Source organism: Podarcis filfolensis, assembly GCF_964270895.1.
Source record: "Podarcis filfolensis genome assembly, chromosome: 14".
Taxonomy (NCBI): Eukaryota; Metazoa; Chordata; class Lepidosauria; order Squamata; family Lacertidae; genus Podarcis; species Podarcis filfolensis.
The window spans coordinates 4,309,955-4,334,396 of NC_139616.1; the positions used below are offsets into that span (position 1 = coordinate 4,309,955).

At 48.1% G+C, this 24,442-nt stretch overlaps 1 protein-coding gene across 1 annotated transcript; it reads right to left on the bottom strand.

Moving 5' to 3' along the window:
• Positions 1–16,605: 16,605 nt before the first annotated feature.
• Positions 16,606–18,746, bottom strand: LOC310749588 (C2 calcium-dependent domain-containing protein 4C-like). The gene has a single exon (XM_083586814.1). It carries the CDS (start codon positions 18,039–18,041, stop codon positions 16,707–16,709), a length of 1,335 nt encoding a protein of 444 aa, XP_083442940.1. The 5' UTR covers positions 18,042–18,746; the 3' UTR covers positions 16,606–16,706.
• Positions 18,747–24,442: the final 5,696 nt, after the last annotated feature.

Sequence of the window (24,442 nt, forward strand, 5' to 3'; positions counted from 1 at the left end):
CTTTTGTTGAAAGTACAGTGGTACCTCAGTTTAAGAACAGTCCCGTTTAAGAAAGATTTGGTTTACAAACTCAGCTAAACTGGAAATAGTGTCTTGGTTTCATAACTTTACCTTGGTCTAAGAACGGAATCCGAATGGTGGAAGGGCACTGGCAGCGGGAGGCCTCATGAGGGAAAGCGTGCCTTGGTTTAAGAATGGTTTTGGTTTAAGAATGGACTTCCAGAACAGATTAAGTTCGTAAACCGAGGTTCCACTGTATTTATTTAAATGTATGGCTTTGTTTCCCCCTTTGTTACCATCCTTCAGGATAGGGTGGCTGTCGCTGATCCTAAACAAGTACCTGAAGAACAGAATGTTATTATTTTTATTATGTATTTTGTGTTTTTTAAATTGTGATCTACAGGTACAGAGCATTATAAAAATTTGATCAACAATAAAGAATAAAGAATGGCCACAACACAGCTTACTTCTAAACGGGACTGTGTCTGCAGAGGATGTGAAAAGGAACTCAAATGAATGTTGCATCATTATCCGGTTGGAGTCATTAATATACAATTCCTATTCAGCTGTTCCAACATCCCTACTTAGCTCTCCTTTACCGAAATAGTGCTCTGGCACTTATTGACCAAACAGCCTCTTATTCATGCACTTGAACAGCAGAGACAAGGTGAGGACAAGTTACAGGAAAAATCATTACACCTCAGTAGCTGAGAAAGAAGCTGGAACATCTTGTACACCACTGGTTGATCCAGCCAAAGTGCTGGACAGCCAGGCAAAGCATATCCTTTTTAAAAATATGCTCTGTTCCTTCTGCTGGCTTGCCAAAGCATCAACAAAACATAAATTTTAATTAATTAAAAAGAAATAAAGCATTACTTTAAAAACTTGAAACATTACTAAATAACAGCATATATAACTTTTTAAAATTGTGAATGTTGCCAGGCTCCAAGTCCCATCATCCCTGACTAGTAGCCATGCTGGCTGGAGCCAATGAGATCTGGGAGTCCAGCAGCATCTGGGGGCTGCAAGTGTCCCCCACTCCTGCTAGGAGTCTATAATACATTGGCTCTGGATTTGCTGCCAAGCCCAGTTCAAAGTGCTGGTGCTGCCCTTGAAAGCCCTCCCTGGGCTGATATCAGAAGGAGCACCTCTTCCCACAACAGAGTCATCGTTGGCCAAGATCCAGCTTTACACAAGGTGCCTCATGCATGAAGGAAGGCCTTCTCCTCTGTTGGTGCCCCAACTGCAGGATGCCCTCTCAAGGAAGTTGTGTCAGCTGTCGACACTACATTTCTCTTTGGCACCAGGTTAAAACTTTGTTTTATTTGCTCAGGCATTTTGGATTATGGTCGTCTTCTTTTTTAAAATCAGATCCAGCTGCTTTCTTCCTCACTTGAAGGCTTGCATTTTAAAGTTTTTGCATCTTTACATTCCTTTGTCAGTCGCCATTTTTGCACAAAAGGGTGGCTTGCACGTTTTAAAAAATTATAGAATTATAAAAATGATAGTTATAAAAATGATAGAATTATTGCAGCAGTTGCCCTAAGTTCTGACTTAATACTGCTTCATGCTTCTGCTGTTCAGAGGGGAAAAACTGTTTCCAAATGCAAATAGCTGCACATTTGGGGGGCTAGCAACCAACCTGTACTATTTACTTTTTATTTGTACCTCACCAACTTGCATGTTGTTAGCCTTTCGAAAGGGGGAAAAGAGGGAAACAAACAGAAAGCACATTAAACCAAAGGAGCCAGTGAAGCAAGCAAGGAGAGCGGGGGCCTCCTAAAGCCAAATGGTAGCTAGGGTAATAAATGACTCACATACATGCAAGGCTATCTTTCTGCGGCAGGATGTTTGAGAATAGCAAACAGGCCAACGTCACAAAGAGGACATATTAATGTCGACCTCTTTAATATGCATTTCTATTATCCCTCCCGATAAAGGGCAGGAGCGAGTTTGCCCCCACGGCCTCCACGTGCAGAGCCCGTGAGTCATGCCCCCCCCTGCCCCCTGCTGCAGAGCTGAAAACGGAGCAAGAACAAGGGTTGTGTTTCTGGATACAGACCAAAGGCACCTGTTGCTCTTCATGCTTTTTAGGGGCAGATTCACACCGTGCATTCAAAGCACATCCGATGCACATTTAAAGCACAGGACTTGCTCCAAAGAAAATAAATATAAGTCAGCGCTACTTGTCTAGGTAGGCTTACCTAAATAAAAATGTTTTTAGCAGGGGCCCCAAATAATATTGCAATGGTGCCTACATAAAAATAGGCAATCTTGTTTCTGATCATTTCCCAAATGATCCTTTGCATGACATTTTACTTCCCCTTCCGTAGCTGCAGCTCTCTCTCTCTCTCTCTCTCTCTCTCTGTGTGTGTGTGTGTCACTGCGGGAAAGTTCTATGAGCCTGATAAGAAGTCAGGACGCATCAGAAAACAGCTCTTCAGCTTGGCTCTCTAAGGGTTAAAGGGAGCGAGATGCGCTTCCTGAGAGAAAGTGAGGGCCTTTCTTCTTGTTTCAATCAGCTGGTGGAGAGAGGAGGATGCTGAGATCAAAGCAGAAGGTGTCAATTCAAAGCAATTATCCTACCTCTCCCACAGGTTGCTCAGTGACTGCATAGGCATATTATAATAGGGCTGACTCCATGCAACTGCATTTCGCCCAGAAAGGAAACGCGGACATTTTGCCAAATTTTAAAAATCTTCCCGCACACAAATTTTAATCCTGACAAAGAGGATGTGTCCGGGGGGGGCGGGGGGCATATAGCAGCCCTACACACAAACACACGGGCCCAGTAGGGCGAAGCCACCCTTGGGTGCCCTGCCCTCCTTGCCACTTCCACCACCTGTGAAGAAGCCAGGCCAGCTCAAGCACTGATTTCCAGCAAGATCTCACAAGAGAGAACTGCTCTGCTGGCAGGGTGGGGGGCACACCAGGGGGCAGGGGCAGGGCAGGACTTCCCATTTCACCTCAAGCAGCAAAATGGGACATGCTACCCACCCACTTGGGGCACGGGTGGCGCTGTGGTCTAAACCACAGAGTCTAGGCCTTGCCGATCAGAAGGTTGGCGGTTCGAAGCCCCGCAACGGGGTGAGCGCCCGTTGTTTCGGCCCCAGCTTCTGCCCACCTGGCAGTTTGAAAGCACATCTAAGTGCAAGTAGATAAATAGGTACCACTCTGGCGGGAAGGTAAACAGCGTTTCCGTGCGCTGCTCTGGTTCGCCAGAAGCGGCTTAGTCCTGCTGGCCACATGACCCAAAAGCTGTACGCCAGCTCCCTCGGCCTATAAAGCGAGATGAGCGCCGCAACCCCAGAGTCATCCGCGACGGGACCTAATGGTCAGGGCTACCTTTACCTTTACCCACCCACTTTGTGTTCAACCCAAGGGACTGTGGGTGCCACCATTCTGTCTTGCCTCCCACGTTTTTAATACCTGCGTAAAACCTGATTTGTAGACAGGAGGGACGCAACTCTCTTGTGGAACACTCTCCCAGGAGAAACCTGGCAGGCTCTCTCACTCCCAGCAGTAAAGGCTTTCATTTTTTAGAGAAGGTATTTCATAATAGTTTACCTATCTTGCTTTGAAACAGCTTTCAGACTGCTTTTACTGCTGTTTTGTTTAAATTCTCTTTTATACCTGATTTTGTTTTTAAAGGGGGGAGGTTGTATTTGTAAACTGCCCTGGGTACATTTTTTTCCTGTGTAGGAAAGTGGAATTTTAAAAAGTTAATTTATTCATTCTGTCCCCATAAAGAAAAAAGACAACCCAGAAAGCTTTCTGTGTGTTATTTGAGCCCCTTTCCTCATAAAGGCAGTGTGGTGTTGTGGTTAGAGTATCAGAGTGGGAGTGGAGAGACCCTGCTTCAAATCCTCATCCAGGCATGAAACTCGCAGGGAGGATCTTCCGCGCGTCAGTCTGTCCTGGTCAGGCCTAACTCACAGGGCTGTTGTGAGAAGAACATGGGTCGGGAACCGCACACAGTCTCTTGAGCTCCTTGGAATAAAGAGATGTAAGTAGAGAGTGGCAGGCCTAGAAAGTGGGGGGGGGGGGCGAGCTTATGTCAGGATTTGAATTTGCTGCAGACCCTGAATAAAAAACCTGAGCAGCAATTCAGTTTGTGTCCCCCTCCCCAAAAGACTCCAGCCAAAAGACGAAATTGTGGAAAGAGAAGTTGGCTGGGCCCTTAATGCATCACCAAAATAAGAGGAGTGAGGAGGACACATGTTTGCATATAATTTGCATATGCTAATTTATAACCAGAGATACAGATATAGAAAGACTTACTGCATAGTTAAGTGGGAATCCAAAACACACACCCACACACCCACACACCCATTGTGGAGAAGACCAGGTGAGCTGTGAGTTGCTCTGCCTGCTTTCAACCAGGCTGGCCCTGAGCAGCCCTTCCAAGAGAGAAACTCTCTCAAACAGAGGTCTGTCCTCTGTCAAGCAGGGCACATGGCCACCCCACAGAAAAGCCACCCCAGCCAATGAAAACATTATTGCATAGGTTGGCCAAAACAGGCCACCGCTCCTCCCAGACCCGTTGAGAAGCGCTTGCTCAAAGGCCATTTCCCCCTCTGCCTTCCCCATATGAGTTGGATGGGCAAGTTAAGAGCGGGGTGGGGGGGGGCTCAGGGATCTGGCCCTGCAGCACGTTCAAGATTTTGCTCTGGGCACACAGAAAATCTCCCTGGCTGGACATCCTCTCATGCAGCGCCCCCACCTCTCCCACTCCCTACTTCTGATCCAATTTCGTTCTCTCCCACCCACACTTCTCATTTGCTGCACCTCCAGCCAGCTCAAGCCCCTCGCCCAGACGCTCCAGGCTGTCATTAGTAGCCTGGCAACCTCCTGCATTGGCTTTTAGGCACAGGAGTATTTGTTTGTCAGGCTGCCCTGTTCCTGGTTCTTCTGGGAAAGGCAGCAAGAACCTCGGTTATTTCAAAATAAGACACAGGGGAGATGCACCATCCATCGTCACCCCCCCCCAGCACACTTGCCTGTTTCCACCAAGCCAAAGACCCAGAAAGAACATGGGGTCTCACCTTCAGGTCAATAGCACTTGTCAGGGGGATGATCTGCGGCTCAGATCAGTCTTTAGAAAAGGTGCCCAGAGAGTAAAAGTGACTTACAATACTTTTAATCTATAAAATTATTTTTATTGAAATTTTCTCAAATAATATTATTTCTTTTTGTGTATTATAAAATGAAAATGAAAACAATTACAGTATTTAAAAAAACACCCATGAATTTGCTGAGTTTGTGGCTAATGAACTATGGCTCATTAATGTGCTGCCACTGTTCTGCTGATGGAATGGATTTAAGAATTGTTTCCTTCACTATTTATTTACAATTTATAAATTGCCCGAAAACCAAAAGGCCTCTCTGGATGGTTTGCAATAAATGTGTAAGAGAACAATTTGACTACACAGGGAACAAAAAATACCCTGCAAAATCAAAAGCAGCATAAATTCAGCAGGGAAACAAAACTCATGGCATTCCAAGAGTTAAAATGAACAAACAGATTAATACAGCGAGGGGATCAGCCTGCATCAGTTATTTCCAAGAGCTGGAGCAACAGAAAGGGGCCTCCACAACATGGCATCAGAGAAACATGGCAGCTTATGGAAGTTCATGGAGTTTCCACTGATTTGTGCATGTTGACAATACCCACAACAACTGAAATTAACCCTTGCACAGTAGCAGTGTTTTTGCAGCACCAAGAGAAAAGCATTTATCCATATCAAACAAATTCCATGAAGAGACACAGGGTTGCTGAGATCAGCAGCAGACAAATAGATGCCATGGAGCACTTCCAGCAAAATCAAACTGGGCTACAGCGGCGAAGGCACCCTGAGCAAATTGTTGAAGCCCATGGATGAGTGAAGCCAAGAGCCAAGGGTGGGAAGTGGGGGTGACAGCGTATGTTATTAAAAGCAGCTGCAGTTGGTTTTATAGATCAATAGGCCATTTTACTGCATATTATGTAACTTTAATGTTTTTCAAATTGCTCTGGAGATTTGCTTCTGTGAACCCTTGAAAGCCTGTTTATCTTCCCAGAAAGGAAACCTACGTGCAGTTGCCACCGCTAAGCTTTCACCTGTTTACATCCTTTTGTCCAGCGCAACTGGTGCTGACGTACTGAGGACGCTGGCAGTCAAACAGGCAGGAGGGAACCTTTGCCCCCAACCATCAACCCTCCTACCTGCATCTGAGCGCTGGTGATGGTGGCTCAGCAGAGCCCGGGATCAATGGCGTTTACATGGCCATTTCTAAGGAGGGCAGGGTGGAGATGAGCTGGAGGAAATGTTTTAATTCTATGAAATAATTATATCTCACCTCTAGGGTTACCAGACCTCCAGGTGTGCCTGACCCCCTCTAGGTGGCAGCAGGAGGGCTTTAGGTTCCAGGTGGGTGAGAGTGGCTTTAATTTAATAAATATATATTAAGAAGACTATATAAATATGTGACAATAAAATATTTAGGGTGGGGGGAGAAGACTGTGCATGCGGCTTGCAAGCTTCAGCCCAGCAGGAGCTAGCTGCAGATTATGCCATAGAAGGGGGGGGCTGTCCTCTCTGCTTCCCTCCCCAATTTAGCCTCTAGGGCTCAGTGGTGGGAGGGAATGCAGGGGAAGAAGCAGCCACCCCCAGGACATCACCAGGGGCCACCCCTAGATCTCAGGGTCCAGGATGCTCCCGACCAGGCAACCCCACCCATCATGACTCAGGCCAGTTTGCAACAACTGAAAATCTCAGTACAATAAAATATATATTAAGCGGCAAAAAAGATTAAAGTGCTTAAAATACACAACATTAAATATCCATTTAAAACAACAAAGACCACAGGTGAAAAAAACACCTTCACATATGTTGTTTAGCAGGGGTGCCAAGCAGAATTTAAAAAGAAAATATCAGCTAGACTGTAAAGGAAAGCCAGGGAGAAGGATTGTGTATTGGGGGGTGGGGTGGGGGCAGCTATGTTATGATGTAATTAAAATTCCTATAAAAATTATTTTTTTTAAAAAAGGAAAGCCAGGGAGAAGGGGGGAATCTGTACTTTATGGAACAAGGTGGTCTTTTTTGTTTTAAATGGATGTTTAATGTTGTGTGGTGTTTTGTTATGTTTTTATATATGTTGGAAGCTGCCCAGAGTGGCTGGGGAAACCCAGTCAGATGGACAGGGTATAAATAATAAAATTATCATCATCATCATTATGGAATAGGATGTTCCTATTTTCATTGGAAAAATGTTGGAGGGTATGGAAACAATCCCACAGGGACACTGATAAATGTGAAACAGGAGCCAGAGGACTGCCCCATTCCCTTAAAAACCAGTGGAACTGTGGTTGAAAACAATCTGGACACAGGAGCCGAGGGGAATGCGATCACTGACACAATATTTCAAAATAAGAAGAGCTGCTGGATCAGGCAATTAGCCCATCTAGTCCAGCATCCTGTTCTCACAGTGGTGGGAAAAGTTGATGAGCTATTTTAAAGGAAAACCGCCAAAACCCCTTTTTTTAGCCATTTCTGTCCAGACACTGCTTCCAACTGCAGTATTCAGGATATGTCTGGACGTATGGCAATTTTACACAGTGGCCAACCGGATGCCTGGGAGAAACCTACAGGCATGACGCAAGCTCAAGAGCCCTCTCTCCTCCTGCAGCTTCCAGAAACTGGAATCTAGAAGCACTGCTGTCTCCAACCCTGGCTAGGAGCCTTCGCTAGCCCTGTCTTCCATGAATTTGTTTAATTCTTCTTTAAAGCCACCCAAGCATCGGAGTAGCCAGGATTTTTGTTAGGGGCAGGCTTTTGTTACCTCAGATTTGTATTGATTTTGGTTGCTTGGGAGGGCAGCTGCCCCGCCCTGGCTAAGCCCTTGCATCCAAGTAGGGGGCTACCACCACCCCCTGGGGAGCAAGTCCCACAGTTTCATTCTGTGCTGCGTAAAAAAGTCCTTCCTTCTATCTGCCCTGAATTTCCCCACATTCAGCTTCATTGGACCCCCAAGGTCTGGTGTGAGGAGGGGATGGGGACTTCCCCTATCTACTGTATCTACTTTCTCCATGTCATGCATAATTTTACAAACTTCTATTGTGTCACCTCTTACTCATCATTTCTCTAAACTAGTAAGTCCCATTTAAAAAAAAACTTAAAAAAAAAACCTGGTCCTGTTAGAAAACAAAAGATAAGTCTCAGGGCTTGCACTGGGGAGTAATAAAAACGGCTATCGTGATAAAAAGGGCTATCACAAAGCTGGCTCAGCTGCATCTCGTGGCTTTGTGAATCACAGGTTGAGGGGCCTGAATTTAAAGCAAACCCAGTTGACACTGACCAAGGCGTTTTACACAAGGGTGTAGCCCAGGTGCCAAAGGGGTCAACCTGGAATTTTGGTGTGCCAAACATGTTTTCATTGTTCTTGTACATCCTTTCTGTGGTGGTCATATTTTTATGATTGGCCACCTCACTTCTACCACAGACAAAAAGCACAGCTCCACCACCCAGTCAGGCAAAAGAGAAGGGTGCAGAGCACAGCGATGCCAAGGGGGAGAAGGCGAATGCCCTGGGATGGCGAGGGTCCTGGCTGAGGGTCAGAGGCTGAAATATACTCAGAGTCGCAAAGTGATTTCATGCTCTTTATTCAGCTCATAGTGGTGAGGAGGAATGAATCAAAGTCCCCTCAAAGTATCTGCTTTATATACATTATCTACACAATGGGCTGCACATGATTGGCTAATTCCGGAATTCTACTGTAAGCCAATCAGGTTGTGGATTCACTTCTATCTGGAGCATGATTGGGTGGTTCCTGCCAACCAATCATACTGCTGCATTGTTCTAGGACCAATCAGACTGCTGCCTTTTGGATCCTATTGTTCTAGGACCAATCAGACTGCTGCAGTTTGGATCCTATTCAACTCAGTACATAACAGAGGTGTTGTAGGGTTGCATTTCACCCCAGGAACCCTCAAGTTCCTCAGCTGTACTCTACAAGTTTCCTGATTTTCCAGGGATAGTCCCAAAATTGCAAAAGCCATTGCGACTTCCAATTTGATCCCGGAATGTCCCTATTTTCTCCACCAGCACCAGCCGCTGACCTTGGGGCTTGGCCTGACTGGAGGCTGCTGCTGCAGCAGCAGCAGCAGCAGCAGCAGCGAGGGAGCACCCTGTTGCCTCTAAATGGCTGCAGCCACTGACCTCCTCCCTTGGGCAGCTTGTAATGGCTGCTGGAGAGGAAGAGGAGGAGAGACTGCTGCCACGAGGCCCAGCCCCACATGATGCACCATTTCTGAGGGGCAGGCAGAGGGCACGGTCGCCTTGTGCACAAATAATGGGGGAGTGGAGCGCAAGGAGACTCAGGTCTGTTTATTTAAAAATATGCTTTGTGCGTCCACATCTAATCTTGCCCCTTTCTAAAATTTATTTATTGTTGTGTGCTTTTCTTTTTGTAAATCTACCAAAGAATAAAATAAAATTGGGGTTTTATCAGGACGATGGAGGGCGTGTGTGCTGCATCCATGGGTATAGCCAAGGGGGAGCAAAAAATACATAGCTAACTGAGGTTCTGCCCCCCCCCCGACTCCCTGGCTACACCCATGGCTGTGTCCAGTTGGTGCAACAGTGGCAGCACTTGCCCTTCTTCTGATTAGAAATCCTCTGTCGGGGGGGGGGGGGGCAAAAATGTGAGGTCAAGGGAATAAGTTGTGGGAGAGTGAGAAATTTTCCTCTTTTCACCTGAGGAATGTGGAAGGGTATGAGGTTTCTACATACAGACATACATACATACAGAACAAATGCTTAAGAAAAGAAGATAAGCAAGCCACAGGAGTAAGGCCTGGGAAGAAGACTCGCTCTGCTTATTTGCCAATGTTTTTCCTTTGAAAAGTTTGGGTTGTTTATATTTCTGCAGAAGAAACACACTTCCTGCCGGCAGCTCCCTAAGGGACTGGTTGGATGGGGACAAGATTTTTTCAGGAAGAGACTTTCCCTTTGCTCAGAGGGAAATGGGGAAGGTGCAAAGACAGATTTAATGTCTTTATTACAGGAAGATAGTGACAGATGATTTTCTGAACTCACTTTCTGCAGGACACCAGGCCCTGAATTACTCTCAAGAACTGGAAACCAGCAGCCTTGGCTTCTTCACTCTTAAACATTTTCAGTTTGGAATCTATTTGTTTCAGCCCATATTACTGACCATAGTAGAATCAGTTGCTGCATCAAAAATAGCATAAAGTAAAATAAAAAATAAACAGCTTCACAACAAGTGTGCCCCTAAAGGACCAGGCGTGCAGCCTGGGAGTCATTTTGGACTCTCAGCTGTCCATGGAGACACGGGTCACTTCTGTGTCCAGGGCAGCTGTCTACCAGCTCCATCTGGTACGCAGGCTGAGACCCTACCTGCCCGCAAAACTGTCTCGCCAGAGTAGTCCATGCTCTAGTTATCTCCCGCTTGCACTACTGCAATGCGCTCTACATGGGGCTACCTTTGAAGGTGACTCGGAAACTACAACTAATCCAGAACACGGCAGCTAGACTGGTGACTGGGAATAGCTACCAGGACCATATAACACTGGTCCTGAAAGATCTACCTTGGCTCCCAGTACATTTCCGAGCACAATTCAAAGTGTTGGTGCTGACCTTTAAAGCCGTAAATGGCCTTCGCCCTGTATACCTGAAGGAGCATCTCCACCCCCATCATTCATCCCGGACACTGAGGTCCAGCTCCAAGGGCCTTGTGGCAGTTCCCTTACTGCAAGAAGTGAGGTTACAGAGAACCAGGCAGAGGGCCTTCTCAGTAGTCGTGCCCGCCCTGTGGAATGCCCTCCTGTCAGATGTCAAAGAGATAAATAACTATACAACTTTTAGAAGACAACCCTTTTCAAGAAGCTTTTAATGTTTAATGTTTTGTTTTATTCCTTTATATTTTGTTGGAAGCTGCCCAGAATGGCTGGGGAAACCCAGTTGGATTGGGTGGGGAATAAGTAATGCTACATCATCACCACCACCATCATCATTAGTATAGAAATGCAGTGCATCTCTCCATAACAGGGAAGCCTGTGACCAGGTGCCTACTCAGTCTGCTGCCCAGATGGTGCCAGCTGTTAGGGGGCAACTTCAAGGTACCGCTTGCTCTCCCTTCCTCTTTAAGCCTTGATCTTTAAGCCCTTCAACTGAGGACACTTTCAAACAGAGGACTCACCTCTCCTCCTCTCTCCTCTGTAAAGTACAGCACAGGCGCAAATCCCACTCTTTCTGCCTTGCTTGCCATCTGTGCAAGGGGAATGGCAGATAGCAGACACCCCAAGCCCAGAACACGTTAGAAGAGAACATAAAGTGTTATAAATGATGCAAGACAATTCAATTAAGTGCCATCAGTGCAGTTTGGTACACCTCACAATGAGACGGCAAATTTTACAGCCAACCTTCTGCTGCTTGCATTTAAGATTAAAACTTGAGTTTTTTTTAATCCATTGCGGTATTACCATAATTTTACTACTAACTGGACCAAGAGACCATATTCAATAATACATAGGCAAGATCAGATTAAGTCAGGGTGGTTGTATCTTGTCTTTTCCTCATCATCTTCTGAAAATGGATTCTACTCCCACCGCCCTCAGCCTCATCACGTAGACACTTGGAAGCGTTATATAATTCACCAATAGCTGCTGCAATACAGTTGACAATGCTTCCCCCCTCCCCCACTCACAATTAAGTGATTGAAGCTTTCCACATATTGTATTTTGCAGTGACCTAACAGTACTGGAACTGATTTATTTACTTTTTAAAGCAAAAGACATACAGTGTAGGCAAGTGCAGCTGCAAAGTGCAAGTGACTCTGTCAGCCTGGGGTTGTTGCAAGGATTACAACTAGATCAGGCACAAGAAATAGCTGTAACACTTTGAATAGGTACCGTATTTTTCGCTCTTTAGGGCGCACTTTTTCCCCTCCAAAAATGAAGGGGGAAAGTGTGTGCGTCCTATGGAGCGAATGCAGGCTTTCGCTGAAGCCTGGAGAGCAAGAGGGGTCGTGCGCACCGACCCCTCTCGCTCTCCAGGCTTCAGGCAGCTGTCCACAAGCCTGCGGAGCCCGAAGCTGTTCTAGCTTTGGGATGGCTGCGGAGGCTTGAAAGGCTGTCCCCGAAGCTGCGCTCCAAAGGCTTCAGGGATCTTTGAGGTTGGCGGTGGGGGAAAGCAGCACTTCCCCCCACCGCCAGCCCAACAAGCTCGGGGGCAGTGGCAAGGCTGTGTGCAGCCTTTGTGCTGTTCCCCGACCTGCTCTTGAACGCACTTTGAACGCACCTTGTTTTTGAGGGGGAGAACAAGAAAAAAAATATTTTTTCCTGTTCTCCCCCTCCTATGGTCTGGTGCGTCCTATGGTCCGGTGCGTCCTATAGAGCGAAAAATACGGTAACTAGGAAGCTGCCATATCTCACCATCGTGCAGAAGACTATGTGACTGACCAGGGAGGTGCCTGCCCAACAGGTGCAGTTGCTGAGCAACTTCCAGGCCCCTCCTACTCTCCCTCTGAAAACTCTCTGGTATTCAGAGGTGAACTAGGTTTGATGAGGCCCTAAGCTACTGAGGGTGATGAGGCCCTTTATATGTCCAGCTGTACTTTGTCAACAACAAATTGTCACTGTTTCTTGTGTTGTGTATATGCTATATGGTAATTGATGGACCTAATAGGTCTGTAAAGGTAAAGGGACCCCTGACTGTTAGGTCCAGTCGTGACCGACTCTGGGGTTGCAGTGCTCATCTTGCTTTACTGGCTGAGGGAGCCGGCATACAGCTTCCGGGTCATGTGGCCAGCATGACTAAGCCGCTTCTGGGAAACCAGAGCAGCGCACAGAAACACTGTTTACCTTCCTGCCGGAGCGGTACCTATTTGTCTACTTGCACTGCGTACATACACAACACAAAACACTGTTGTTGTATGTAGGTTTTATTTTATTTGTTTTTTATCTTATATTTTGGAAATGTACATCCAGGGTGTTTTTTTTCTTTAAATTTTTTTTTGGGGGGGGCCAAGAGAGTAGGGCCCTAAGCTATAGCTTGTTTAGCTTATACGTAAATCCGGCACTGACAGCCATCGCAACTAGCAGCCCTTGAAAGCCTGGTCCTCTGTAAATTTGTCCAATCCCCTTCTAAAGCTATCTTCATTGATGGCCATCGCTACAGTAAACTGCAGAGTGTTATAGAAAGAGTGTTCATGTGCTATGGGAAGAACTGCTTTGGGGGAAAGGCTGTAGTGGGAGAGCATCTGCTTTGCATGTAGAAGGCCCCAGGTTCAGATCCCTGGCAGCATCTCCAGGTGGGGCTGGGAGAGCCCCCTGCCTGGAATCCTGGAGGGCCACTGCCAGTCTGACTCAGTGTAAGGCAGCAGCCTCTGTGTGCTCCTGTTGCCCATCATGAATTTTCCACCTTTCTGCTTTACTTAGGACCACAGTGGAGTCCTAAGTGGTGAAAGGGCTCCCTCCCTCCTCCCCATCCAGTTTATCCTCCGCACAAGGAGGTGTCCTGCCCTGAGCGGCTGGCAGAAGGAAGACATCAGACAGGGGACTAGAGAATGTATTTCAGTTGTATGCAGTGCTTTTTTTTCTAAAGAAAAAAAATGTTTAGGGGTACTCTCATTTTCCTACTCATATTGAAATACTGCCCCTCAATGAGGTCAAACTTAGATTCACAAAATGTTTAGGGGTATGCGTACCCCCAGAAAAAATGCACTGGTTTTACGTACCCAGACTCTGGAGGGAAATTGCGGTAAAGGAACGGGTACTTCCTAAGGGCAAAGCTGCACAATACACCTGTGCCCTGTCTCAACCCAGCTCCAGCATTTGGGGCACCCTCAGCCTCAGGCAAGACACTTAAGAAGGTAAGGACCTAAGCAGAGCCTATTACTGGATCAGACCATAGCACTCTGTTCTCACAGTGGCCAAGCCAAACCCTGTGGGGAACTCTTAAGCTGGACCCAAGGGTAGAATCATAGAATTGTAGAGGTGGAAGGAACCCTGACGATCAATTACTGCAACTCCCTGCAATTCAGGAATCCTTTTGCCCACCACAGGGCTCATGAGAGTGCTCTCCCTGCCCCCTGAGGCTCCTGTGGACATGTAGCGGCTCCCCTTAAGGTGGGGCTCTGCAGAACTGAGAGTTCTCCCACAGGACCTCTGGCCAGACTTCTAGGGTGCATGTGCAAAGTAAGAACTTGTTCATTGTTTTTGGGGATCTGACAATTAGCCACACTCACAACTTTCCTGAACAGGGCTCTCTAGGATGTAGAGATGGCACTTCCCTCCTCCCTGCTGAGCATATAACAAGTGGGAAATGGGGTAGTGACATATGGCATGGTTTCACTTCTACAAATGTTGAGGCATGTGATCACTCAGTGCCACCAGTATTTGCAGTCAGGCAGGCTCATTTAGGACTGTATAGAAACTTTATTGTCAGTAATGGTGGAGCACGCAGGTGGAAAATACTTTGATTTTTATAATTCTTCACTATCTTTAAAGGGAATCTTTCTGTCAGTTCATACTGTTGCAGGCCACCCCAATCTCCAAGCAGCGTGAGATTCCAGGGGTTCCAGGCGTTTCCCCAGGGTTCCGTTTCCTTGCAATGAGGGACAGCAAAGACTGTGGTCTCTTTAGGATATATGGTTTATTTACACATGTCTACAACCTGAGCCTACGATGGAGGGGTTCACAGCATTAACACCCCAAAGGGATCTTGCTTCCCCCATAGCCACAGCCTTGGATTCAAGAAGAGATCAGGCATGGTTGTCCCCTCAGAGACTTCAGCCTGCTTCTTCCTCCAGCTTCAAGCTTACACACACACAACTGAGCTTGGGCCTTTGTCTTTTCTAACTCCCAGTGAATTGAGGGAGGAGGCCTCATTCATTTGATGTCTGGCACAGAGCCACTTCCTTTGCTACCTTAATGACCCATTACCTCACCAGGAAGCTATCCTGGATATTCCAGGAATCTGAATTATTGCTTAACACTTACTGGATCCAGGAATTAGAAGGGTCTTGACAGACAGCCTATTCCTCACCCTCAGCTCATGACATTACATTATTATCCCTTTGGAGCTGTGATGTATAATTATTATTATTATTATTTGTGCTTTTGTATAATTGTGCTTTAGGATGGGAAGGCTTATTATTTACATTTTTCATTCTTTGTTTTCTTTGTTTTTGTTATGTGTGCACTTAAAAAAAAATCAATTTATTTTTTTAAAGGAAATGGGGTAGTGGACCAAGTCAGCCCCTCCCCAGTTAGGAACCTACACAACTGCAGCATTGGATTTTGGCTCAAAATACACATCCAACCTCTCCCTTCCTGCTCCACTCAGACTCCCTCACAGATTCAGCAGGCAAGCTGCCATGGCCATTATCACATAAGATTTCAAAGCTCTTTGCTTCCTTAGTGTTCAGCTAAAAGCAAGCAACCTTTACATTCTGTTTGATGGAAGAGTTCTGTTCAGCTGAACGTTCACATATTGCCACAACTGAAGAAATGGACTCTTGCTTGGATTATTTTCTACACATTTCTTCTTTGATTCAATTCCTGTTGGGAACTTCTGGCTTTAACTCTTCACATCAGCACCTCTTACTGAAACAAAACCTAACAACCCAGCCAGTGCTATATTTACTCAAAATTATAGCCCCAAAACATTGTGGCACCCTCAGAGCTAATAGATCGACAGTGCAATCCTTTACCCATTACTCAGAAGTAAACCTTAGTGGGTTCACTATAGCTATGTACTAGGTAAATCCCTTTGGGATTGTAGCCTTGTTGTGGCTTAAATTGTCATGGACCACGGCCCACTTCATCAGATGCACTGAGTGCTGGCCTCAGTTGGCAATTGTTTATAATGGGCATGAACTATAAGCTATGATGCTAAAGGGTCATGAAATGCAAGAGGTACAGTCTGCCGTGTTCCTATACAAAGCTCACAGGCATTTGTATTTCACACTGCAAAGTAGAGCACTCTGTACTGGAAGGATCCCAGACTGAGGAAGGCTAATGTACCCTGATGGCTTGATAAAAATGGAGCTGGTTTTGTGTAACAGTAAACTAAATTCCAGTTCAAATATCCCCTCTTGCCATGAACTCACTAGGAGGTCTAAGGTAAACTGCTGCCCTTCACAGCACAACCCTGTGTGTGTTTACTCAGAAGTAAGCCCCACTGCGTTCAAATGGGAGAAAACTTTCATAAATTACATTTTAAAGCCACCCTCTGAGGCAGGGGAGGCCTTGAGAGAGTGAGCTCTGTGGCTGAGCAGAGATGACCTGGGACTCTCCAGCTGTAGGTTGAAACTAACCAGCTTCCGCCGCCGCCACCACCACCACCCTGTCAGCTGCCCTGTGGGGGTTGTTTTAAGGATAATGTAAAGCACTCTGGTTGCTACACAAAAACTGAAGCTGAACGTCTGTCACAGCTCCTTAGGTGCAAGCCTCATGGAGAGCTCAATGGGACACTGCCAAAGCACAGGTGCATAGGAATAATAGAACCATGAATTGTGCGTTCCAGTGTGTAACTTGCAGGCCTCGCTCAAGTCAAAGTCATTTACTGACCTAACAGATACCAAAAGAGAAGCATTTGCAAGTTTCAGTAAAAATTATATTTATTTTAAAACAAAAAAAAAAAAACCACGAGTATGAAAAAAATAAATAAAGTATCTCAGGTTGCAAGAGTTGTTTCTCTTTTTTAACCTGCTAAAAGCTTCATCAAGGGAACCTCGCTCTCCCCCAAAAGGAGGTCCCTTTTCAAGCTGCTCCCCTTATTCACAGCCTTCATCCTGACGGCGAGGCTGCCCAGGTCGTCTTCGGCGATGCCCACGAAGAAGAAGTCCTCGTTGAAGATGGGGTCGCGGCTCCTCTTGATGACTGTGCTGCGCTGCTTCTGGATCTTGCCGGGCACCAGCGAGAAGGTGATGCAGCAGTTGATGCTCTTGGGCTCCGCCGCCGGCTCGTACAGTCCTTCCACGCTGATCAGGCGGACCCGCAGGCGCCGGTTCTCGGGGCAGTACTCGCAGGACAGCCGCAGCAGCCCGCCCCGGCCCAGGCCCACCGTGCTCTCCCGGCCCAGCCTCTCCCGCCCGCCGCCGCAGGGCGCGTCCAGCGGGAAGATGGGCAGCAGCGGCGACAGGCTGCAGGCGCGGCAGCTCAGCGGCTCGAAGAGGCTGTCCGAGGAGCGCCGCACGGCGCTGGGGCTGCTGTCCGTGGAGCTGCTGTCCTCGGTGGACAGGGAGCTGGCCCTCCCCGCGCTGGACAGCTTGCCCCGGGACCGCCAGGCCCGGCCCAGCAGCCCCTCCTGGCTCCGCGCTTTGGAGAGCAAGCCGGGCCCGCGCGGCGGAGGGGAGCGGCCCAGGAGCGGGGAGCCGAAGGGCGAGGACTCGCTGGAGGAAGCCGTGTCGCTGTCGCCGGGCCGGCGGAGCAGCGGGGGCGGGCAGGCCGGGGGGCGGCCGGAGGAGGAGAGCTCTCGGCCCGCGTAGCTGCTGGCTCGGGGCCGCGCCGGGCTGAGCGAGGAGTCGCTGTGGAAGATGGACTCCTTCCTGCGGGTGTGCGGGCTCTCCAGCAGCGTGCAGAAGCCGTAGGAGGTCTGCGCTTTGGGGAAGTGGGGCAGGGAGAGGGCAGCCTGAGACTGCGGGTCCGAGTTGGTGCCGCCTTCCTCCTCCTCCTCCAGGTCCGGGATCTCCTCCACGCTCTCCACCTGGATGAGGTGGGGCAGCAGGAACGGGCAGGGGGTGCGGTCGGCCCCCACCCCGGCCGAGGTGGCCGCCTGCTGCAAGCCAGGCTCCGTCAGGCAGCGGTGGGGCTGGAAAGTTGCGCTGGGACTCTTCGCCGGAGGAGGATTGGCCAGCCTGGGGGGGATGCAGAACTCCGGGATCCTGTCCGGGGTCAGTATGTTGGCAAAAGCTGCAGCAGGGCCGCCCGGCTTGGCTGCGTTAGGGACGGGGTGGCTGGCGGGCAAGCCCAGGAAGGACGGACCCGGTGGGCTGCCTTCTCCCGGGGACGCCCCCACTTTCTCCAAGAACCACATTGAGTCCGGCTGACTTCTCGGGAGTCCCACAGAAGAGCTGAAGGAGATCAGAACCTGCCCAAAAAGGGAGAGAGGCGTTAATATCTCTGGGTTGTTCGCAACAACCCTTGCAAGGGAGCCGGACCTGCCGAGCCAACTACATTCAAACCTTATAGCCCTCTTAAATGTAGGCAGCAGGTGATGGGTGGTATTCAGCTTTTTACTCAAGAGTATACCCACTGAAATTAGCAGCCATGTTTGTTCCTTCCAGTGGGTCTACTCCAAGTAGGGCGTAGCTGAATGCTGTTTTTGTATAGCTAAAGCCTGTTTGCACACCACAGCTGCAAAAATCCAGGCATGCTTACTTGCGAGTAAGCCTCACAGAATCCAGTGCGCCTTACTTCACAGCCAACAAGCACAGGATCGGGCTCCAGCAAGCCTTTCCAGCCCCCACCAAACTCTTTCCCTTGTGCAAAAGAATTCCTGGTAGTTTTAGACAGAATTCAATACATACATTCCATTTACTAAAACGGGTTTCTTTACTTAACAAGGGAGGAAGGAGAGAAAAGGGGGACGGAGAGCCCCCTGCAGAACTCCAAAGACCAGTCTGTCTTTGGCCAGTCCGTAGACTTTCACCTTGGCCGCCTTTTCAAGGCTGCGATCCCCAGAGCGCTTAGGTGCCAAGCCCCATCGGAGTCATAGCTGCCAACTTTTCCCTTTTCTTGCGAGGAATGCTATTCGGAACAAGGGGATTTCCCTTTCAAAAAGGGAAGCGTTGACAGCTACGATCGGAGTCCCCAGCCTCGCTTCTGAGGAAGCCCGCAGAGTCCGCTGGCACAAAGAACCTCGCGCCTACCTTGCAGGCTTGGCCGCTTCCCAAGAACTGCTTCAGGATGCTGCGCGCACAGAGCCGCTACTCCGGCGAGTTTGCAGCCCGGCGCCGCGGGCGCGCTCTTTATGGGCGAGCGGCGGCGCGCCGAAGCCAATCGCGAGCCGCGGAGGCACCTCCCATTGGCCATCAGCGCCGCTCCCGCCTCCCGCCTCCGCGGTGCCAGCAGCTGCCAGGTGCGTAAAGGTGGAGGAGCCGCGCTGGCGCCGCCTGCTCAGGGGCGCTCCTGCCCGGGGCATGCAAACAAGCAGGGCACTGCCAGCCAGCCGCCGCCGCCGGCTCCAGCAGCAGCCAGGGCCACGTTTCCCCGTCCGGTGTCGTTTTTCTAGCCCGTAGCCCCTCTTGAATCAGGCTCAGCGCAAAGGGGAGCCCATCCTCTTGTTCTGGCGGTGCCCAGTATGGGAAGCCCACGAGCAGGACGGGAGCCCAGAGCTGGGGATGCCCAGCCAATGGTGGGTGGAGGCAGCTTCCCTGTTCCTGGATGCAGGTTCTGCCCATCGTTCCTGGTAGCCTTGCAGTTCGAGCGCTTTGGCTTAGGAGAACAAGCTGATATTCTTTTCCCAATCTAGCGCCTTTGGAGCATCTGGACCACAGCCGTGGGCCATGATGGAGAAGAATGGGTTAGATAAGTAGATCTGAATACCTGGAGTTTGACCCAAATTCAATCTCTCTCCGTGTGTGTGTTTCCTGTTCTGCTGGTGACACTCACGAGAAGGTGCAAGGCTTCCCACCACACATTGAGATTGCATAGCCTTAAGGACTATCGCCTTACCGCAGTTGTTTTAAAAACTGAAACCCCCAAGCAAGCACTGCTACTCTACAGCGATCAGTGCAGCTGCTGCTGGAACCTTCAGAGCAATACAGAGAAATGGCCAGCGAGGAACAGAATCCTTGATGTCCTTTCCAGAAAAAAATTCTTGCAGGTATTAATTGGACTTCTAACGCTCCCCCTTCCTCTAACCAAGCTAGCTTAGCACATCCCTGATGGTGCCAATTGAGAAGCAGGAAGTAATACAGATAAGATACCTGCAGGAACTGTACCTGCTTAACTTCATCACTTCATTTCTTTCATTAATTCCTCACCTAAAGAATCTTCTGTTCACTTTTCCTTTTGGAGAGGTACGTTGTCCTGAACTTTACCTCTGTATTCTGATTTTCTACTTGGTTACTTTAACCCATGTGGAACTGGACTCATTTTACATGCCTATTTTATAGTTTTGCTTTTCACTTTTTGATTTTCATCTGTTGTTATAACTGTTCTTTCTGTTTCATATACATTTATAAAAGGAAAGGAAAAATGTTTTTTAAAAAGCTGGTTTGGATTTTCTTTATTTAGATATCTTGTCACTGGCTCTCACCGAATCTTAAAGAAGGTTGCTGTTAGCTTTGCTGACGTAATGGACCCTATGTTTGGCATTTATCAGTATATTATTCCCAAAGTATGTAATGAGGACGCATGGTTCGCTTACATATTTCCCATCCCCATGTGGTCTTTGGAATGTTTTGATTGGTTTATATCAGATTTTAAAGTTTTGTCTGCAACATTTTTTAAAATAAAAAGTGTTATACTGTGAAGGATTCAATGAAATTTGTAAAAGCAAAAAATTAAAATGCAACCGTTTCCAGAGCTGCCACACACCGGGCCCATGTTTTCACCTCTGTGCCGAGACTTCATTTCCAACTGTATCTGCTGAACTTCCACCACCACCCAGACACCAAAGTTCCTTCCTTTCCACAGGGCCTCCCAGGAGAACTCATTGGCTCGCCCAGGCTGGAGAGCTGCTGCTGTAGTAGGTGGCTGAATTTGTAGGTGATAATATCCAGTAATATGCTCGTATCAAGTATCCACCCCTCCTGTTGACGAGCACTGTGACCTCTGAGGCACACACCTGAGGGGAGCTTTAAATGGCCAGGTGAAAGCAAGGATTGCAGTCCCCTTGTGAAAAAAGTCATGGCCGTGTTAATCCACCCTGAGTCATCTGCCTTCTGAACAAGAAGCCATCACAGCCTTCTATTAGGGTGATTTATAACCAGCATAATAAAATAAAACCATCTTTTTTAAAAAGTCAAACCATCACAACAATAAATCTCATTTCCATCACAGCACTGCAAGACAGCAAAACATCACTTCCAGCTGACTAACCAGCCTCTTCCAGCCTGGGGCATCAGCAAACCTCTCTTGGCCTAATTCTGCTTGACGCTGAACCTGGTGCTGCCTCTGTCCTTGCAGCCTAGGAGTGACAAGCTGCAGTTGTAGCTGCCTTCCAGGTGAGCCCAGTAATTGATTGCAGTGCGCCACCTATTGGCCACTCTTTCAGAGGAAACCACACCATTCTCTCCTACAGAATTATCCAGGGCTACATCCCCACTTGTGACTTTCGCTCCACCATCACCCCTTGTCCAAAGGCCTGCTCCCTCAAACAATTCCCCCCTTTCCTCCTCTTGCTCACCTCAATCTGTCCATAATTCCAGGCTGCAACCCTCTATGCATTTAATGGGGCTGACATCTGAGCAGGCATGCTGAGGATTGCGCTGCCAAGAGCGCACACAGCATAATTATTACTTTCAGTATTCTCTATGCTGTTTTGAGAGCTTTGTGGGTTTAATTTTAAGAAAACCACACAGTCACAAGGTTAGACAGCTACAAATGGAGATTCAACAAATTCATGGAAAAGAGATATGGTAACCAGAGGTATGGAAACTACGGTATAGAACCTCCAGACTCAGAGGCAGTCTATCACTAAAAACAGAAATAAGTACCGTATTTACAGAGTTACTGGGAAATAAGAGTGGGAAGAGCACAGGACCCCTCTTGTGCTGCTGGTGGTCTTTCCCATCTGGGTGCTGACTAGAGACAGCAAAGGGCTCCTCTGATGTGCTTATACTGTACATCAGGGGTGGGGAACCTGCGTCCACAACTCCCTCCGTCCTTGACCTTTGGCCTTGCTGGCTGGGGCTGCTGGGAGCTGGGGGTTCAACAGTATCCAGACGGCACCAGGCATCTCAGCCGCATGATGATGATTAACAATAATGATATTCGATTGATATACCATCCTTTATCAAAAGATCCCAGGGTGGTATAAGACATTAAAAATGTATTTTACAGAGCATAATAATTAAAACATAATACAAAGCATAATAATAGATAGCATAATAATAAAAGAATCGTAACCGTGCCCCCCCCCCCTTTAACAGGCCATAGATCATTTAATGACTGAAGGCCTGGGTAAAGAGGAATGTTTTTGCCTGGAACCTGGAAACACGTAATGATGGCGCCCAGCGAGCCTCTCTAGGGAGAGCATTCCGTGGGTGGGGAGCCACCACAGGAAAGGCCTGTTCTCATGTGGCCACCCTCCAAACCTCACAGGTAGGAGGGACATAGAGAAGGGCCACAGATGACAAGAGCTGGATCCGGGTCATTGTATGGGGAGAGGCAGTTCTTAAGGTATTGAGGTCCTGAGCCGTGTAAGACTTTATAGATCAGCACCAGCACTTTGAATTGGGCCTAGAAATGAAATGGGAGCCAGTGCAGTCAGGCCAGGACTGGCGTTATATGCTCAGACCATCTTGTTCTGGTAAGAAATCTGGCCATTGCATTTTGCACCAGCTGAAGTTTCTGAACCACCTTCAGAGGCAGACTCAGGTATAACACACTGTAGTAATCCAGCCTACAGGTTACCAGAGTATAGGCCACAGAAGTTAGGCCATACCTGTCCAGATAGGGGCATAGCAGGGCCACCAGCCGAAGCTGATGGAAGACACTACGTGCCACCAAGGCCACCTGGGCCTCAAGCGACAGTAATGGATCCAGGAGCACCCCCAAGTTATGTAGCTGCTCCTTAAGAGGAAGTGTAACCCCCTCAAGCGCAGGCCACCTCCCAACAGTGCCACAGTCTTATCTGAATGGAGCTTCAGTTTATTTGGTCTCATCCAGTCCACCACTGAGGCAAGACCACTGCCACACCTGGAGATGTAAAGGAGAAATAGAGAATTATACACACCACCATGCTGAAGGCACCTGATGATCCCACTGAGAAATCTACAGCCCTTCCCACTCCACAAACCCACCACTAAGACAGAGGCTGGCTCCTTTGGTGGAGAGGTTGTCGGCTTCCTTATACAGACAAAGGACTGGACAAGCCGTGACCCCAATGAAGGACATGGCTGAGTGATGAATGGACATCTTGTTGTGCACACTGCCCATCTCAAGGGAAAGTTCTCTGATTCCAAGCTGCACATTGGAGGACTGGTTCTTCCTGAATTGTTTCTCCTGCTACTCCCCATGGTCTGGAAAAGGAGCTGGTTGCTGTCCTCTTGAGGAAGAGTCATTCTGATCTTTTGGACTGCAAGCCCCATCAGCCCCTGCCACCGTGGCCTAGTGTTGGAGATGATGGGAGTTTACATCCAAAACAACTGGAGGGCACCAGGTTGGGGAAGACTGATGTTTCCTTCGGCAGCCTTGCTAGCAGAAGCTTTAGCAGCTCTAGAGATGTTTCTTCTGTTGGTAAGCCCCTCCTTTCACGGGAAAAGTGATCATTGGTTCCTCCTTCTAAGAAAGGCCTCAACTTTTAGAGTTGCCAGTTTTACCACTACTACCAGGGCCCCTATCCCTTGAGTGGCTGGAGAGCAGGATCAAATCACCTGGGCTCAGGACTACATTCTTTCATTCTACTTATATTCCCCTTTCCTCCAGGAAGCTTGTTTCATCCTCACAATAACCCTGTAAGGTAGTTTAGGCAGAGAGATGGTGACTGGTTCTAGGTCACCCAGTGCGCTTCATGCCTAGAGCAGTAGGATGTGTCATTTAAGGGGGTGAAACTTATTTTTTGCAAATTTCTTCAGTGAGTGGTCTCAATAATATGGGTGTTGGGAATTCAAATCTGCTATTAGTTCTGTGATTGGACAACATTTAATTTGGTAAGTCTACATTTGATTAAGAAGCATATTAAGAAGGGAGATTAGTGCTCTCCCTTAGCGTTTTGTTTTGTTTTTATTATTTTTACTTGGTCCGAGTATGTCTGACCGGGCAAGAAAGATTTACAGCAGGCAGGAACTTCTGAAGGTCGGATTACAGTGTGAACAAGCTGTAAGAGCTGATTATTTTCGCCTAGATAACGTTCCGGTGGGAGTAGCCAGGCCGCCGGGCTCTCCATGGATTACTATGCCTCCAGGGAGGAGGCGAAGGCGGCGTAGAGACAGGAGGCAAAGGCGGGGTTGTCGGGCTGGCGTCCTGGTAAGATTACAGAGGAGTCCATCTAAACCACCACTCCCCAGCATATTTCTTGCCAATGTGAGATCTCTTGCCAACAAGATGGATGAATTGAGGTTGCAGGCAGCAAAGAACAGCCTTGTAAAAGATTGCTGCGTTTTATTTGTCATTGAGACATGGCTTCAACCGTCCATACCAGACACAGCTATTCAGTTGGAAGGCTGGGTGGTACATCGTCATGACCGAGGCATGGACTTCGGAAAAACTAGAGGAGGGGGGCTGTGCGTATATGTGAACAAATGCTGGTCCAATAATTCTAAGACT